Source organism: Artemia franciscana, chromosome 4 (genome assembly GCF_032884065.1).
Source record: "Artemia franciscana chromosome 4, ASM3288406v1, whole genome shotgun sequence".
Classification (NCBI taxonomy): Eukaryota; Metazoa; Arthropoda; class Branchiopoda; order Anostraca; family Artemiidae; genus Artemia; species Artemia franciscana.
In genome coordinates, this window is record NC_088866.1 from 42,731,918 (window position 1) to 42,752,604 (window position 20,687).

A 20,687-nucleotide genomic window follows, 5' to 3' on the forward strand; every position below is an offset into this window, starting at 1 on the left:
CAAAATCTATTTTTTTAAATCCAGGGGAGGATGTAAATTATAAAATTATACTAATTAAAAACCTTTGCAGACACCCTTTCAGAGCCTTTGTCATTACTTTTTAATCCAGTCTGGACCAACATAAAGGCCATTCAGACTTTCAGCCTCCAGGAAGAAAGCAGTGGACAAACAAAAAGCTACAAACTTTGTATAATAAAGAAATCAGAATATTTGGACTTCACGTCCGGAAGCCTTTATCAACGGAAGCAACTAAATGAATTAAGCTAGATTAAATAAAACATTAAGAAAAGGAAAAAGCAAAGAAAACAAAAACTCCAACTGTACCAGAGACAACCTAATTTATCATTCTGTTATACGTGTTCGTTCTATTTGTATCGTTATATTGACAGTTATTAAGATGTATTTTTTTTTGTTTTGTTTTCCTTTTCTTTATATTCTTTGTCTAATTTAGCTTGTTTTTTTTTTTCGTTGATAAAGGCTTCCGATCTAGAAGTCGGAATATTTGAATTTTAAAATATTATACCCGTTTCCTCTATATTACATGTCTTAAATTCTGTCGTGATAGTTTAAAATTGGAAACTTCTAGGTCTGCGTAAAATATATTGATTGAATTTTATAAATATATATATATATATATATATATATATATATATATATATATATATATATATATATATATATATATATATATATATATATATATATATATATATATATATATATATATATATATATATATATATATATATATATATATATATATATATATATATATATATATATATATATATATATATATATAGAAATGAATAATCTATTTTTTTTTTTTTTTACTTTTGTTCTTTGCACTTAATGGCTTTGGAAAACTAGAAGAATTTATTACAGAGATTTTTCATGTTATTTGTTCATATTTTATTTTTCTCAATAACTGCAATATATTGCTTTTTTTTAGAAGCAATAATTGTCACGCATATCCAAAATCTGCTTTTTTACTGACTAGTAGTGTAAGGTTTGTCATTAGAACACAGTTTTGGATATTCGTATATTCGGAAACTTCTAGGTTCCTTTAGATCTTTTCTTGTGATTTATTCCAACTTCATTGTTGTCCCGGTCTGTAATTTCGTCAGTTGACAAACATGACCTCAGTCGACAAACAACTTCATGACGGAATAATGCTCAATCCTCATAATGACGTCAGTCGACAAACAACTTCATGACGGAATAATGCTCAATCCTCATAATGACGTCAGTCGACAAACATGACGTCAGTCGACACACAAACATGACGTCAGTCGACAGACAAACAAACAACTTATTATATATATATATATATATATATATATATATATATATATATATATATATATATATATATATATATATATCTGTCTTATAACAGTTGACAAAAATTTGCACGAATAGACAGATTTGAAGTATTGCAAATTCAAAATTTGATGGGCCAAGCTCTTCCTAGGAACTACGAATAGACAGATTTGAAGTATTGCAAATTCAAAATTTGATGGGCCAAGCTCATCCTCCCCTGGGACACGTTTCATAACTGTGACACAGTCACAGTTATGAAAGACTTCTTTTATGGATAAATTGTCACCCTATCAATAAAATCTATTTTTAATTGAGCCCACACTATAGTTCAGTCACGGAACTGGCGTTAAGCTGGCAGCATAGCTTTGATTGTTTAAATGGGGAAAGGGGCTCATTTTGGACATAACTAATTATACCTGGATAAATGCTACGTTTTACATTTTTGAGGAACTTATAATAAATGGATAAGCTTTTAACTTAACTTAAACGAACGTAAGTCGTTTAAATTTGACGTAAGTCAAATCTATACATGATGTAAAGCGTCCATCTCTAAATTAACTGAAGAGCAGGGTTGTATACCTGGGGGGGGGGGGGGGGGGTACCCGAAATACTAAAAGAGGCCTTTAGGGATGGAGATACAAAAACTTAAATTGAGATACTTTTCGCAGCTGCACATATATTTCAGCCAATTTTGACTAAGTAATAATTTGGGTAATAATTTATAATAATTCGAAAATTGCTGTCTAGAGACAACAATGCAATAAACGATAAATTTATTCCTACAGTTGTTTCCAAAATTTGACAATGTAGAAGATAGATGGAGTAATTTTAGGAAAATAGTTTGTGAGGCTGCCGATTGTGCCTTAGCCAATAAAGTTAGAAACGTAGGTAGGAATATTAGTGAAAATGCTTTGCGCATAATAGAGAGGAAAAGGGGCTTGTACAAGAATTATTTGAGTGATAGATCATAGGGAAATAGGAGGAATGTAAAGAAAGCAGAGAAAACTTTAAAATATGAACTAATGAGGTGTGAAGTAGAGGCCATGGAATAAAATTTCCTATTATCTGGAAGATGCAGCCAGACGGCATAATGGTAAAATATTTTACTAACATGTTAATAAATTGAGAGTTTTGTCTGAGTATCAAAAGTAATTGAGAGTATTTGATTGAGAGTATTTATCCTCGTATGGTATACCAGACAAATACAGTGATTAGTACCATGTACGAGAATAATATTGCTGCGGTTAAGGCAAGAAATGAGGCTAGCAGCTGCTTTCGTATTAAATCAGGAGTCAAGCAGGGTTACGTTCTCTCCCCGTTTATATGGATCAATATGATGGATTTGTCCTAAGAAGCATAGCAATGACAATGAGAGAGCTCAAAATCAATGAGCTCGCTCATTGAAACTAGTAGCAGACAAATATCTAGACTACTTTCTTCAGCAGCATGATGTAAAGCTGTTTTCTGGAAATTATCCTTCAGATTTGAAAGAGCCCCATTTGAAACTAGAAAGTGACAAATATCTAATGCGCCTCGTCTGACAGCATAATATAAAGGTGTCCGATTTTTAGAATCAAATCCATTTATAGTTGCCCCGTTTGAAACTAGTAGCTGACAAATGTCTAGACTACTTTCTTCAGCAGCATGATGTAAAGCTGTTTTCTTCCGACAGTTTACTTACTTATCAGTAAGGCAAATGGTGACTGAAAACTCCCCACAAAACCAGATATGGAAGAAGAAAATCCTTAAATGGCCATATACATATAAAAAACAAAACTGCTAATCAAGAAGTTCAAGCATATCCAGTTCAAGCAAATCTGCTTCTGCGCATTACAAATGAAAAGTCAACAATTTGTTGTCTACTAAGCCAAAACAGTGGTACAATCATACAAAAAAAAAATTGTGGGAAAACCCACAATAATATGGATTTCTATTTACAAGAAGAGCCCCTTGTTACAGTAATGATCTGAATAAATTTCTTTCCTCTATAGTTCAAAGCCTCTCTCCCCTCTCTATAAATACTGCTTATGATCTACACACTGTCAATTTCCCTATCATTTTGCCCTCAGATGTTGAGGGGAAAAATTAAAAAAATTAAAAAGTGCAACCTGTCCACTAGACATAAGCAATTTTTAAAACTCCGACAGTTTCTGCGACATTATGTCAGAGCACCAATCCTCTTGTATAGGACTAAATTGTATAGAACGACAGTTTTGCCCAAGACGTGGATGATGGTTTCATAAAAAACTATCATGAAAACCATCAAAATCACGATATTTTCAGGGAGAGAAGGCCATTCTGGACCTTGGTACAAATTTTTCAATTAAGTATCAATTATGGATGAGTACTTCTAGTGGAAGTATCCCTAACTCGAGATGTTGGAAATTCAAAAATTTTGGATAACCATTTTGATTAACGCAGTTGAAAAGTCCAGAAATCATGTCTGGACTCATTATCATATACTCATATCATATAAAATGTCGAAAAGGATAGAGAAATATTTGTGGATGACTTCACTTCCGGAACTTCATGGCTGTTAAATATTAATTAAAGTAAAGGGTTCTTTTACACTCAGTACGCTCGTGCTCAAGTATAGGTCCGAGTCTTAATTAACATAAGATAGTAAAATTAGAAGTGTATTTTTTGGCCTAATCTATATTTGAAAAAATTTTCAGGAATGGCAGGTCAGCCTTATTAAAATACCTTATTAAAGGTATACTTCCTCTGTTGAAGTGGAGATGATCATAAAAAACTATTAAATGTTACCTCTATTACCTCTCGGAGGTAGTGTGGATGAGGTAGTGTTAGGTAGTGTCACTTGAATTTGCAATAGTTCGCAAAGGGAGAATTTACTAAAATTGAGACACTTAAATTACAAATAGTGTCTGGTTTACTGATAATTGAATTTATGGTCACAAAATTTGACTTCGTCAAGCCTTCCCGTTAAATATTTAAGATCTCGAGTTAGGGATACTTCCACTAGAAGTACTCATCCACTTCCTCTGTTGAAGTGGAGATGATCATAAAAAACTATTAAATGTTACCTCTATTACCTCTCGGAGGTAGTGTGGATGAGGTAGTGGTAGGTAGTGAGGTTAATTAAGACTCGGACATCCTCCAACATAGCCCCCTCCTCAGCCCCACCCCCAAACAAAATAAAATCCCCCTGAAAATATGTATCATTTGTCGTCACTATATATATTATATTTAGTCATTATGAGGATTGAGCATTATTCCGTCATGAAGTTGTTTGTCGACTGACGTCATGTTTGTACATATTAAAGGATTGTCATTATGAGGATTGAGCATTATTCCGTCATGAAGTTGTTTGTCGACTGACGTCATGTTTGTACATATTAATTCGGTCCTTTTCAGCAGCACGATTCAGCTGCATTTCAAAAGGGTAATACTCGCCCATCTCCTCCTTATTTTTTTGAATAATTCTTTACCTTAAATATTTAAGATCTCGAGTTAGGGATACTTCCACTAGAAGTACTCATCCACTTCCTCTGTTGAAGTGGAGATGATCATAAAAAACTATTAAATGTTACCTCTATTACCTCTCGGAGGTAGTGTGGATGAGGTAGTGTTAGGTAGTGAGGTTAGTAGTGAGAAAATAAAGAAGTGTATTTTTTGGCCTAATCTATATTTGAAAAAATTTTCAGGAATGGCAGGTCAGCCTTATTAAAATACCTTATTAAAGGTATACTTCCTCTGTTGAAGTGGAGATGATCATAAAAAACTATTAAATGTTACCTCTATTACCTCTCGGAGGTAGTGTGGATGAGGTAGTGTTAGGTAGTGTCACTTGAATTTGCAATAGTTGGCTTTTGCCAACTATTGAGGAGGGGACGAATTTTAACAATATTTAACAGCCATAACAGCCACATTTTTTTAAAAATGAAAGTAAGGAGCGACATTAAAACTTTAATTGAACAGAAATTACTCCGTATATCCCCCTGAAAATTCAAGCACGCACATAAAACTTACAGGGGAACTGTAAGTGTAACTACAATGTTTGTAATGAACCAAAATAAACGGAAATTTTTAATGAATTATGAAGTCTTTTAATGAAATCAGCTATAATAAGGGGGAAGTGAGTCATTTTTTAGGTGGGGGTATTTGACATATTTAGGTTGGATATTTGACCACCTAATGTTACTTTCCACACTGTGTTTATGTTACTGTGTTATTGAGTATATAATTTATCTGTCTTCTCGTCAAAAAATAAAAATAAAAGTATGTTGTTATATATATACACCTGACGAGATTTATATTATACACGTTATAACGCGTTATACTACCGTTATACACACTGTGTATAACGGATTTATAATGAAAGTAAGGAGCGACATTAAAACTTTAATTGAACAGAAATTACTCCGTATATGAAAGGGGCTTTTCCTCCTCAACGCTCCGCTCTTTACGCTAAAGTTTTTGCCTGTTTTAAAATGTAGATTTATATTTGTACATTTAGAAGCCTACAATCTTGTAGGCTTCTACATTGTTTTTTTTGGAAACAACACAAATACATTTCATAGAAGTAGGACATCAACCACTACTTTTTAAAACTACTCTTAATTCTACTTTTTAAAACAGTAAAAAACATAATGTCCCTCCACAATCTTAATCAGTACTATAAACAACATACTTTTATTTTTTGACGAGGAGACAGATAAATTATATCTGTCTCCTGATCATTAAGCATTAAGCTATAGCGTACTAGTCTTTTCACGTACCTTAAAATACGTACCTTAAAAGTACCTTAATACGAAAGCGTTTTTCATTGCTATGAAAAAAATCTCGTTCTATTCATCAAAATCTCGTCAGGTGGTAGTTTCGACATAGCCTTTCAATTCAGCTGTATATCAAACTAGTTTTTCAGGATATACCATTGCATATGACAGCAGTCATTTCCAAAAATCCAAAGTTTTTTCCCCTGACCGTTTATATGGTATTGTTCCAAGGTAGGATATAATTTCCTTGGATCTTTTTCACCTTTGGATAAAAAAAAGCATCGAAAGTATGAAGTCTGAAAAACCTACTAAGACCTTTCTTTGCACTTGAGATTGATTTAAGAAAATCATATTCATGTGGCACAGGAATTTTCTGGGCTCATTAAAATCAGTGTCCTGAGCAAGTTTAAGTGGTCATTTGAAAATATTTGTACTAGATCCTCCAACATAGCCCCCTCCTCAGCTCCACCCCCAAACAAAATAAAATCCCCCTGAAAACGTCTGTACACTTCCCAATAACCATTACTATATGTAAACACTGGTCAAAGTTTGTAACTTGCAGCCCCTCCCCCGAATACTTGAACTTATGTAATAATCCCTTATCATGTAAGCACTTAATCATGTAAGCACTTAATCACCTGTCAATAAATCACCATGTAGACACTACTACATGGTGATCTTTACTTTTAACATCAATAACAGAACTTGCCTGTTTAACCTAGTTAAGATGACACCATAGGTCATCAAGGGGTCTGGATGACCCCTGTATATATACTACCAAAGGCAATTCTATTCTTGATTTGATATGCACCAATATGCCGAGGGTGTTGTAATTACAAAGAAATTACCTTAATATCCATAATATTGATAGCAGTAGCAGTAATAAAGGTAGTAATAATAGTAAGTAGCAGATGTATGAGTAGAAGCAGAAGCACTATGATGCAAATATGTTCTATTGGTAAATATGTAAATATGGTAAATATGTTCTATTTATGTAAATATGTTCTAATTATGTAAATATTGGTAAATATGTTCTATATAGTTCTAACCAGAAATATGTTCTGGTTAGTTCAACATCCAACACAACAAGCCCTGTTAGCTTCAACTTCACACACTTAACTGTTAAATTATAGGCTATAGGATTCACGAAGAATAATCTATAAAATAGTTTTACTATTAGCTCGCGAGAGCAAGCAGAAAAGTAGGGCGCCCCAGGTTATGCTGGGACGCCTTGAACTTTCTTGTAATTACCAATAATCATGTAAGCACTTAAAAACGTCCCCTTTCAAAAAGATGTTTGGCTACATTGTCAAGATTGATCAGGTGGGCAGCTAACCTCACCTTAGTAGTGTTATAAATAAAGACGGTGAGAGCAGTCAAGATTTTAAAAGTAGAATAGCTAAGCCTCAGGGTGTTTTTTCACAATTGAAAAAGTTTGAAATAATAGGAATATAAGTCTACGAACAAATATTAGAATATTGGAAGCTACAGTGGTGACAGTGGTCAAATTTTGTTCAGAAGCATGGGTGCTCCAGAGAACGGATGACGATTTGTTAGATGTTTTCCAGAAAAATTGTCTAAAGATTGTTCTGGGTACCCGGCTGACCTGCCGTATTTCAAAAAAAATCTCGTTTTTACTGAGTTTTTACAGGTTGGATATTTGACCACCTAATGGGTCTCCTTTAAAATCAAAGTGAATATCTTGAATAAACTTGAAAATCCCAATACCTGGCTCAATATTATCGCAGTTTCAATTCCCAAGTTATTTTTCATGGCAAAAAATGAAAAATTTTCGATAAGTCTTTTTCCTTTACTTCCTTTTCACAAATACACTTATCATTATATTCTTATAAAAGATTACAAACACATTAGGTTCTGATTACATATTTATATTCAAATAAAAAAAAATGACCCCTGTAATTAAAATTTATTTATTAAATTAAAAAGTAGATGAATAGGATTAAGAAATGGACAAAATCTTGTTTCTAGTTTGTAATTAAACAAAAAAAAACAATTTTTTTAAAATGAAAGTAAGGAGCGACATTAAAACTTTAATTGAACAGAAATTACTCCGTATATCCGACGGTATAAGGTATAACAGGGAAAAATAATATACAAGAGAAGCCAAAAACTTCAGAGATTTGGGACATATTGAGAACGCGATCAAACTTCATTACTTTTAATATGTCTTCGAGCATATCAACCTCCATTGCATATGACAGCAGTCATTTCCAAATTAATTATTTTAATTTGTTAAATTAAATTAAACTGTTGTGGATCAGGAGCTAAAATTTATGCTCTTTCAGGCTTATAAGATATAACATGTAGACATTTCATGATCATGTGCAATATAAAATTTTTAAAGTGACATAGTTAGCATAACTAAAATGACATTAAAGAAAATGAAACGCAGCTTTACTCATCTCAAACTTAGGTTATATTCGATTCTTGGACTTTTATTATAGTGACCACCACGAAGAGCGTGATTACCAAACATGGGAACACGACATATCTGACGCGGTTTATGATTGCATAAGCAATTCTATACAATTTACACAGTGAACTGTGTAAATACTTGCTCGAGTGAACTGTGTTGTCATTATGAACGGATTGTCATTATGAGGATTGAGCATTATTCCGTCATGAAGTTGTTTGTCGACTGACGTCATGTTTGTACATATTAATTCGGCCTTTTCAGCAGCACGATTCAGCTGCATTTCAAAAGGGTAATACTCGCCCATCTCCTCCTTATTTTTTTGAATAATTCTTTACCTCTCCAAAGACAGTACACAGTGAAATACTTACACAGTGAACTGTGTAAATACTTGCTCGAGTATTTTATTAGTTAAGTATAGGATTTTCTTGTTTTAAATCTTCCAAAAATGGATATGAATACATCATCTACATCTGCAAACAGGACAGAAATTTGAAAAGAAAATTCTATTCGAAAAATCTCGTTCTATTCATCAAAATCTCGTCAGGTGGCACTTTGATTTTAAAGGAGACCCATTAGGTGGTCAAATATAGTATTTATATATAATAAATGTAGAAAAAAAAAATCCAAAATCCTGACAATCTTATTCTAAATCATATAAAGAGTGGACTAACGATAATTGAATTTATGGTCACAAAATTTGACTTCGTCAAGCCTTCCCGTTAAATATTTAAGATCTCGAGTTAGGGATACTTCCACTAGAAGTACTCATCCATAATTGAATTTATGGTCACAAAATACGGTCATAAAGAATTTGTTTTTTATGTTTTAATAGTTTTAGTTTTACGTTTACGTTTTTTTAGTTTTTAGATTACGTTAGTTTTTAGTTTACGTTAGAACGTAAGTTTAACGTTCTTATGATCTGAGGATCATATAGTCAACTATATGATTTGGTACAAATATGATTAGGTTCAAATATTGAACCTACAGAAATGTTATATTGAACCGACATTATGAGGATTGAGCATTATTCCGTCATGAAATACCTTGATCTGCAGATGTAGATGAATACATCATCTACATCTGCAAACAGGACAGAAATTTGTCCAGCCTTATTAAAGGTACGTAGAAGTAGGACATCAACCACTTTTTAAATAATTTTACTATCTTATGTTAATTAAGACTCGGACCTATACTTGAGCACGAGCGTACTGAGTGTAAAAAAACCCTTTACTTTAATTAATATTTAACAGCCATGAAGTTTTAACATATGAAGTTGAAAATCCCAATACCTGGCTCAATATTATCGCAGTTTCAATTCCCAAGTTATTTTTCATGGCAAAAGCCAACACTACCTAACACTACCTCATCCACACTACCTCCGAGAGGTAATAGAGGTAACATTTAATAGTTTTTTATGATCATCTCCACTTCAACAGAGGAAGTATACCTTTAATAAGGTATTTTAATAAGGCTGACCTGCCATTCCTGAAAATTTTTTCAAATATAGATTAGGCCAAAAAATACACTTCTTTATTATCTCACTACTAACCTCACTACCTCATCCACACTACCTCCGAGAGGTTAGGTTATATTATATTAGGTATATATATATATATATATATATATATATATATATATATATATATATATATATATATATATATATATATACATAGATATAGATTATAGATTATATAGATTATAAATATAGATTTAAACGACTTACGTTCGTTTAAGTTAAGTTAAAAGCTTTGTAAAAGTCCTAGTATTTTATGGTACAAATATTTTAACGAAAATGGTACAATTCTGTACAACATACTAAAAGTCCCTACTACCAAAGGCAATTCTATTCTTGATTTGATATGCACCAATATGCCAAACTTTTGCAGACCCATCACTATTCTTCCCCCTCTCGGAGGTAGTGTGGATGAGGTAGTGTGGGTAGTGTCACTTGAATTTGCAATAGTTCGCAAAGGGAGAATTTACTAAAATTGAGACACTTAAATTACAAATAGTGTCTGGTTTACTGTACAACTAATCTGTTAGTAAAGTATTATTAATTGTTGACTTTTCATTGAATTCAAAGTATTTCCTCTTTACTTTGAAGACCAAAATTACATATAGAACGCGACAATTGGCTGACGTCTTTTCACGTACCTTAAAATGTCGAAAAGGATAGAGAAATATTTGTGGATGACTTCACTTCCGGAACTTCATGGCTGTTAAATATTAATTAAAGTAAAGGGTTTTTTTTACACTATTTCAAAAAAATCCAAAATTTGAGACTTTCTGGAATAAATATCAATATACACTGAACTCTCAATCTACATTTATTAGCATTAATTTACTTACGCAAAGCAACAACTATTAAATGTTACCTCTATTACCTCTCGGAGGTAGTGTGGATGAGGTAGTGGTCGGGTTCAGTTCTTTGAACTGAAAAGGGACCCTTTGGACCCTTCGATTTTGGATATGTACAGACGTTTTCGTAGTAATTTCTGTTCAATTAAAGTTTTAATGTCGCTCCTTACTTTCATTTTAAAAAAATTGTTTTTTTTTGTTTAATTACAAACTAGAAACAAGATTTTGTCCATTTCTTAATCCTATTCATCTACTTTTTAATTTAATAAATAAGTTTTAATTACAGGGGTCACTATTTGTGATTGAATTAAAAGTTCTAGTTGCTTTTTTAAGCAATCAAACTCATTCGATCGAAACTATGAGGAAGCCATTTAGCCAAAAAAATAAATATCCAAATTTCGTTTTTAAGAGAAAGTAGGAAAATTATTAATGGTGTTGCCTCCTCCTCAAGACCTCTTTCTTTGCGCTAAAGCTTTTTTCTCTAGAATTTTAAATAAAGCTTATTATTCAAATTAAACGGCCGTTGGGTGCCGTTGTAAAGAATTACGACACAAAGTCAAAACTATAGCGTAAAGGGTAAGGTCTTATGGAAGGGGTAACTCCTTTCATTCCGTTCTTTTTAAGTTTTGATGTTTCTCCTTACTTTCAGTTGAAAAAACTTGTTTTTTAATTGAATTTCTGATCATTTTTAAATAATGCTGGGAAATCCTGGTCTCTCTCCATGAAAAATTCTCGTTCTTGTGTATTATACGCCACTCACTCAAGTTTACACTGAGTAAAACTCGAGAAAAAACCGGTTTCTTAGTTAGTTACTTTCAGGTTAGTGTGAGACGAGACCCACAAGACCTTTCTCTTCACTCTAAGCTTTTGACTAACAGATATCAAATATTCTTTTCTATGAAAAAGACTATGTCAATAAAAAATGAACAGAAATTAATTTAAAAACTTTTTCCACAAAACAAGTTTGTCAAAGAATAGTACACAGACCTCATTAAGCCAAAAATTAGTAAAAATAAATTCAAATAATTTTTTAAGCATAAAACTACCACAAATCACCATCAATAAACAAATTAAACCTAAAACGAACAGAAATTTAATAAATAATGGATTCAAACTCAAAGCAAGCAAAAATAAACATGAGTAGGGCTGACAACCCCCAGACCTCCTCATGACCAGAGCATAATTTGTACTTTACTAAAAATAAAATATATTTTAATGTTTTCACTTTTTTTTAGTTCAATAAATAAAGATGTATTAAGACTACAATGAATAAATATACATTAAACTGACAATACACGGTCATTTCTTTTTTTTGTTTTTAGTGAAGTGCAAATTTTGTTCTGGTCTTGAGAAGACGTGGGTGAGAAGACTTGAGGTCCGTAAAAACTTAAACAATAAGAATTTGATGGTTCCCAACAGCCAACTATCGTTTCAAAGGAAAGCTAAACCTTCTCAAACTTTTTGATGAAAGTTTGTTTTTAGCCTAATTTTGATGATTGTTCGCCTACATTTTATTTCTTCTTCTTTTTTTTCTTTTTTTTGCGCCCGCTACTGCCAAAAATTGCAAAAGCTCAGAAGGAAGTCTTTTCAATAAAAATGGATTTGTGTTGTTTTTTTTTTACAAGTTTTTAAGATACTTTTGGTGTGTAAATACCTATTTCCGCGTTCCTTGGCACTTTTCAACGAAACTTTAAAAAAAAAAAAAACTCGCTGGAAAAATTATTTGAGATTGGCAAAATTAGTGTAGTAATAAGCATCTGATATCAGTTTCTGAAAAACAGAGTTATAAAGCTAGAAAAACGAGCAAAGAAATACCAAATAATAGATGGCACTAGTGATTTTCTTATTGACACTAGAGCCTCAAATCATGAAGAAAAAACAAAACATCCCACTCTAATGAAAAAAAAAGCACCAAAGGACCACTTACATCATCTTTAACTACCAAAACACCATGAACCAAACAAGGTCTTTTCGGATCGGGTGGATTCATTTCATACTTTTGTTTGCTCTTCATTAAAAGCCCTTGATCAATCACAGCACGGACAGGCAGAGCGGTTTTAATAACTGCTGTCTCACCGTTAGCTGGCATAAAACAATCTATACCCAATTCCTGAAAGATTTAGAAGTCCTTTAATTACCAATTCATTCGACAAAAATAAAGAATACAAAGAAAAACAGGAAATGAAAATGAACAAACAAGCCAAAGGAGGGCGATTTTTAGCCTGTGGGGGGAAAACACAAAGACAAAGCAGATGTTTTGACAAAAACCTCCGCTAAGCCGTTCTCAGCGGTCGAAAAAAAGGAGAAAAGGAAAGATGGCATATACAAAGAAAAAAAAATAACTTATTGCAGTAAACCATACCACGAAAGAGAAATTAATAAATAAAACACAAGTCAAAACCATCCTCGTTTGGTATCTTAATTATTTATTAAGTACCGTAACTCTTAGTAATAGTAGAATAAGAAGTAGTAGTATGAACATGGTGCCATTTTATTAGTTTAACAGACACACGCCCCCCCCCCCCTACCACACCCTGAAATTTTAAAATTTCAAGTTAAAGTACGCTTAGCTACATATATATATATATATATATATATATATATATATATATATATATATATATATATATATACGAGAAGAAGTTATTATATATATATATAATTTCCATAAAGTGCATGCAACAATGCCTTCAGGGTTGACACAACCCCCAGAGTCGAGGAACAAGGTTGTAAGTTATGCCCTGGGACGTATAAATTTATATGGAATGAGTGGCTACATAAATTTCGAATCAGATCGGCCACATGTGATTGGAAGTCGTGAGTTCTAGTGTTCTTGACCTCTTTTGAAATAGCTTAAAGACACTTAACAGCTAGTACTCATTGGCTCCCAAGATACTCGACTTTTTTTATTTCAATTTCTTAGCACTTGAATGAAGGGACGGCACTCAATAATTACGCTGTGTAGGATTTGACAGAAAATGGTTTCCTTTCCTGGGTTATGATCTGCTTCTTTGAGTGAAAAAACGTCTATTCTTACTAATAAAAACTTTCGTAAAAAATTAAAAGTTCTTGTTGCCTTTTTAAGTAACCAAAAAATTGGGGGGGGGGGGGGGTAACTAGGCCTTCTCTCCTGCTCCTTTTTCTCAAAATCGTTTGATTAAAACCATGAGAAAGCCATTTACTTAAAAAAAAAAATTAATATGCACATTTCGTTTTAATTATTCTTGAGTGGAGAGCTAAAATCAAAACATGCATTAATTCAAAAATGTTCAGAAATTAAATAAATAAAAACATGTTTTTTAAGCTGAAAGTAAGAGCGATATTAAAACTTAAAACGGACAGAAATTACTCTGTATATGAAAGAGGCTGTACCCTCCTCAACGCCCCACACTTTACGCTAAAGTTTTAAAAAGTAGAGTTGAGAGAAATAGTCAAACAGAAAGTACAGAAAATAGTCAACAGAAAACAGCCTAGGGAGAAAAATTAGGGCTGGTATTTTTCCCTCCCTCACCCTTTTTCCATCCATTTCAATCATATTTCATTTTTCAAAGAGTAGAGCAAACCCAATGAAAAATCAAGTTTCAAATTACGTTTTTAAGGAAAGTATATTTTCTTTCTTCTCCTTTTTGCTCTTCTCTCTGTGAGTAAGTGATTATTAAAAAAAATTGTTTCTTCTCTGAGTAAGTGACTCGTTATCTTGCCCTTTCTTCACGAGCCAAAGAGCCTTTGGGGGAAATAATTTACAGGGATTCGGTTTGTATACATTTTTCGACACTAATAGTAAAATACCAAGAATATCAAAATAGAAACTGTTTTTGCCCCTAGGCCGAAATAATGTACATAGACTCCACTCGTATACACTTTCCGGTACTAATCTTAAAGTACCAAGAACGTCAAAATAAAAAAAATTTCACTCCCTGGCAGTGGCCAGGCAAATTATGGAGTAGCCATTATTCCCGTAGTATTTTTGTATTTTATATTGATCATGGCTTATATTGATCATATAGCTACACCGCAGTTAAGAGTGAACTATAGCCTATAGGAACTAAAGTTTTAAGATTTTTTTTTAACAGTCTAGGGAGAAAATTGGGGCTGGTATTTTCCCTCCCGCCACCCCTTTTCTGTCCATTTTCAATCATATTTCATTTTTCAAAGAGTAGGGCAAACCCAATGGAAAATCAAATTTCGAATTAGGAAAATTTCTTTTAGCTGCTCGAGTATCTATTATGTCAACTAATTCCCTTTTCTGACGGTTCCCTCTCAGAAAAATATTCCCTCTGCTTAAAATTTTCCTCGATCAAAATTACCTCGTTTTGTAAAATTACCAGTTTATTTAAAATCACCTCTGACTCATTCTTTTATTTTCCTGTTTCAAGGTACAGGGCATTTTGCATAGAAAAATTTGGTCCAATACATACATTTGAAAACTTCATGCAATTGTGTTGCGAGAGCAACACATTGGTTTTGTCCCGTTTTTTTTTTTTTTCTATGCCGCCGATGTCGGCTTATTCCTGGAAACTGGTAAGGGTCTAACCTGTGCGGTTTTACGGAAAGTGTTGACCTCAGGTCGGATTGATAAATATGGCATTACATTTTGGAAAGCTCCACAGAACTCTTGCCTGGGGCCACAAAGGATGGTTTTTGTTTGTCCACGAGCCAGAGCCTATGGTGTGCGAGATGAAGTGGAGTTATGTAGCCTATGTCAGAGAGGAGTATCTGAAGTTGTGCAGCCAAGCTTTTGTTTCATCAAACCATGTTATTGTTTTGGAGTGGAAAGCTCTGTTCTAGCAGGCAAGCAGGCAGGCACCACTTTCAAATAGAAGATTGACTGAAATGTATAAGTGTTAAATATATGCGGCAGTTACCCTGCCCCACAGCCAATATATCTTCTTTGAGTGATAAATAGAAAAATTTACAGAAGCAAAAAAGCGGCATTTTCCCACGGGTCCGAAAGTGCTGCCGTGATTTTCACTGGGTTTATCATTTGTTTTTTCGGACTTGGGATTGAGGTAGAGAAATGTTATCAGATGTACCTCTTAATTTTAAACACGTTGCTCAGGCAACGTAGGTCTAATTGTTATTCCCTTCTTACTAATCAAACCACAAATCCTTGATAGCAACTAGTCACCTTTAAGAGTTCGCTAATTGTTAGTTTCCTGCTAAAATGTTACAGATTTTTGACACTAGATTCTGTAATCTCTACGGTTTTAATTTTCTGGAAAAAAAAAATTCAGAATCGGTAACCCAAAAATTAGTCAGTGAAGTAGCAACCCATAACAGAGAAAACACTGCCTCCATTAATGTACGTCATTCCCTTAAAACCCGTTCATTTCCGAATCCCCCTATTATCAAAGTTGAATTGTATTCTTGCTGTACCTGGATTTTATTTGGGTTGGAAATCGTAGACCAAACATGTTTGTGTGACCATTAAATTATCGTTAGTGTGACCGTTAAAATCCATTAAAAAACCTATGGATACTATTTGGGTTGGAAATCGTAGACCAAACACGTTCTACCATTCAACCATGGGTTCCTTTAAAAAGATATGAAAATGTGATGAGGACTTGCTGGTGGTTTCATAGTTTTAAACCAAATTGAGCATGTCTCCTGGTGTTTGGCGTAGAACTGGGGAGCGCAAGTTTCTAGGATCTCGTGGAACTATAAAAGATTGGTGATTACCAAGAAATCATCTGGGATTATTTATAAAATCACAAGAATCTACATATGTTCGGCAGAAAATCCCCCTCATCGCGTATGTACCTGATCTACTAAGCAAATTTTCTTGTTAATGAGGGAGGGGCACCATTTATGACTTGACCTTTTTTGAAATAGCTTAAAGACACTTTACAGTTAGTACTCATTGGTTCCCAAGGTATACCACTTTTGTTTAGTTCAATCTCTTAGCAATTGAATGTTAAAGGGACGGCATTCAATAATTACGCTGTGTAGGATTTGACAGAAATTGGTTTCCTTTCCTTGGTTACGTTTTGCTTATTTTGAGTGAGAAAACTGCGATATAGCTCTATGTATATTTTTATTAAATATATATAAGTGATTTCAGTAGAAAGTGGAAACCTTATGTATTCTAGGAAATCAAATCATGACGAAATTTTTAGATCCAAACAATTTTCTTTTTTGACCAAATGAGAAGACTGGGCAATGGTATTATTCTAATCCTAAGAACTAACTGATAACCATTTGGAAAATAAAATAGGCGTTTTCACGCCCGAAGAATACCCCTCCTAAAAACACCCCCATGGAAAATACTACCCCTCGTGGAAAATACTGGTTGGTCTCCAATAAATTTCCGTTGGTTTCCAGTAAATTTAGACTTTAAAAAAAGGACAAGAAATCTCTTTAAACCTCAAAAAATGCTGGCTCTCTGAAAAAATAGTTGCACGAAAATAGAAAAAAAGAAAAGAGGAGAAAATAGAAAAGAAAAAGAAATTAATAAAAAGAGATGATAAGAAAAGAAAAAAAAATTGCAAGAAAATTCTAATCGAAGGTTCAAGGTAAACAGGGGCCAATACATCATCAAAAAGTTGTGTCAGTTTCTTGGTTATATTTACCTATAGGGGCAAGAGGGAGAGGCGGTAAAATCACTCCCCCTAGCTGAAAAGACTAGAGGTTGATTACACAAATTCGTTAGATTCATTGGATTTATAGGGAGGGGGATGGTTAAAAAAGGAAGCATGCATTTTTAGGAGTTTCAAGTTACGATTAGGAGTTTTTAATGTGCTATATGGCAATATACTGAACAACAGAAAAATATATTGAAGGTTTTTAAGATTTAACCAAAAAGTGAGGGGGCATGAGGTTATCAGATAAATCTTATGACATCTAATCAACATTTTGAGCTACGTGTTTTATGCTTTCTCTGTGATGCATTACCTTTTGTATGGGGAATTTTCATGGGGGTTTTTAGTGGGGGACAGCTTTCCTTTGGGGGAGGGGGATTTCCAAGGAGAAAAAACACCTGTCCCAATTTTTAGATATTTTTTACTAATAAAAAAATTCGTTAAAAATTAAAATTTATAATTGCTTTTTTATGTAACCGAAAAATTGCATGGCAACTAGGCCTCCTTCCCCATCCATTATTTCTCAAAATCGTCTGATAAAAACTAAGAGAAAGCCATTTAGCCAAAAAAGGAATTAATTTGCAAATTTCATTTTAATAATTTATGTGTTTAGAGCCAAAATCAAACATGCATTAATTCCAAAACGTTCAGAAATTACATAAAAAACTAGTTTTTTTAACCGAAAGTAAGGAGCGACAATAAAACTTAAAACGAACAGAAATTACTCAGTATATGAAATGGGTTATCCCCTCCGCAATCCCTCGCTCTTTACGCTAAATTTTGACTCTTTGCCACAATTCTGCTTTTTAAAACAATTAAAAGCTTTAGCGTAATTAGCGAGGGATTGCGGACAACCCATTGCATATACGGAATAATTTCTGTTCGTTCTAAGTTTTAATGTCGCTCCTTACTTTCATTTAAAAAAACTAGTTTTTTAATGTAATTACTACTGAAGAATTTCGGTTCGATGATAAGGAGTATTATTGTTAGTATGGATAGAAATGCTGTGCAACTTTTGATTTACTAAATAATTGAAGCCATCACAACCTCTGAAATAGGATTTTCTAATCGATAAACACATTACATGCATTTGTGTAAATACACTGAAGTACTTAGAAAAATATTACCATTTAAACTCCTGAAAACTAAGCTCAAAGCAGTATTTGCCACCCCAAAAAAATTCCTGGCGGGGCTGATAATGACCTGCCTTGCCTTTTCCACCTTTGTGCTGATAGATATGGAAATAAAATATTCAAGCTGTATAGAGGAATATTTCTACTCCCCCCCCCTACCTCTTTTAATATTTATCTGAAGCCTCGTGAAGAGTAAGTGGTATGTCCATTAAAATGTACTTTTTTTCAATCAGACTAAATTGACTTTGCAGTCAGTTGAATTTTATCCTTTTCAATCGTAAACATCGTGACGGATGAAAGCTTGGAACAATATCTTATACAATCTAGTCAAACAGTTCGTGGTAACGAACTGTAGTAAGGAGCGACCCGGCTCAATAGTAACCAAAACTCTAAAAAATGGAATTTTGATACCAATAGCTACATCAAAAGAATCGTATTTTAATGCTGGTTTTAAATATATAAGTTTCATCAAGTTTAATCTTACCCATCAAAAGTTACGAGCCTGAGAAAATTTGTGTTATTTTAGAAAATAGGGGGAAACACCCCCTAAAAGTCATGGAATCTTAACGAAAATCACACCATCAGATTCAGCGTATCAGAGAACCCTACTGTAGAAGTTTCGAGCTCCTATCTACAAAAATGTGGAATTTTGCATTTTTTGCCACAAGGCAGATCACGGATGTGTGTTTATTTTTTTTTTCCAGGGGTGATCGTATCGACCCAGTTGTCCTAGAGTGTTGCAAGAGGGCTCATTCTAACGGAAATGAAAAGTTCTAGTGCCCTTTTTAAGTGACCAAAAAAATTGGAGGGCACCTAGGCCCCCTCCCACGCTAGTTATTTTCCCAAAGTCAACGGATCAAAATTCTGAGATAGCCATTTTATTCAGTGTAGTCGAAAAACCTTATAACTATGTCTTTGGGGACGAATTACTCTCCCACAGTCCCCGTGGGAGGGGCAACAAGTTACAAACTTTGACCTGTGCTTACATATAGTAATGGTTATTGGGAAGTATACAGGCGTTTTCAGGAGGATTTTTTTGGTTGGGGGGAGGGGCTGAGAAGAGAGGGATATGCTGGGGGAACTTTCCATCGAGAATTTGTCATGGGAGAAGAAAATTTCCATGAAGGGAGAGCAGGATTTACTAGCATTATTTAAAAAAAACAATTAAAAAATAAATGTGAAAAAGCTTTTTCAGCTGGAAGTAAGGAACAGCAATGAAACTTAAAACAAACAGAAATTATTACTCATATGAGGGGCTCACCTCCTTCTAATACCTCGCTCTTTACGTAAAGTATTTTTAGTAATTTCAACTATTTATTCTACGGCTTTTGTGATTCAGGGGTCATTCTTAATGAAGTGGGATAAAATTTAAGCTTTAGTGTAAAGAGCGAGGTACTGACGATGGGGCGAATCCCCTCATATATGTAATAAAAACATGAGAATACAAAAGTTCTTTACGTAAGCTAATTTATAAGTTACGTAAATCTTTTACCAATAAAAACATTCGTAAAAAATTAAAAGTTCTAGTTGCTTTTTAATTAACCAAAAAATCGGAGGGCAACTAGGCTTCGTCCCCAGCTCTTTTTTTCTCAAAATCATTCGATCAAAATTACGAGAAAGCTATTTAGCAAAAAAAAAAAATATGCAAATTTCGTTTTGAATATTCCTCTGCGGAGAGCCAAAATCAAAACATGCATTGATTCAAAAACATTCAGAAATTAAATAAAGAAAAAACAAGTTTTTTTAACTGGAAGTAAGGAGCGACATTAAAACTTAAAACGCACAGAAATTACTTCGTATATGAAAGAGGCTGCTACCTCATCAACGCCCGCTCTTTACGCTAAAATTTTTACTGTTTTAAAAAGAAGAATTGAGAGAAAGAGTCAAACTTTAGCGTAAAGAGCGGGGCGTTGATGAGGTAGCAGCCTCTTTCATATACGAAGTAATTTCTGTGCGTTTTAAGTTTTAATGTCGCTCCTTACTTCCAGTTAAAAAACTTGTTTTTTTTTTATTTAATTGGTATTATGAACCTATCTGTAACTTTTCAAGATTAAACTACCATTGGTTACACTAATTATTATAAAACCACATCATTGTTTTACATTATCGTTTGTACCCG

General features: G+C 33.4%; 1 protein-coding gene across 1 annotated transcript in view; it reads right to left on the reverse strand.

Annotated features, from left to right (window-relative positions):
* LOC136026453 (integrator complex subunit 11-like) overlaps positions 1-20,687 on the reverse strand; it is a 49,317-nt gene that overhangs the window by 24,433 nt on the left and 4,197 nt on the right. The window contains exon 2 of the mRNA XM_065703050.1: positions 12,785-12,967. Within this exon, the coding sequence (XP_065559122.1) occupies positions 12,785-12,967 (183 nt within the window). The remainder of the gene's footprint in view (positions 1-12,784; positions 12,968-20,687) is intronic.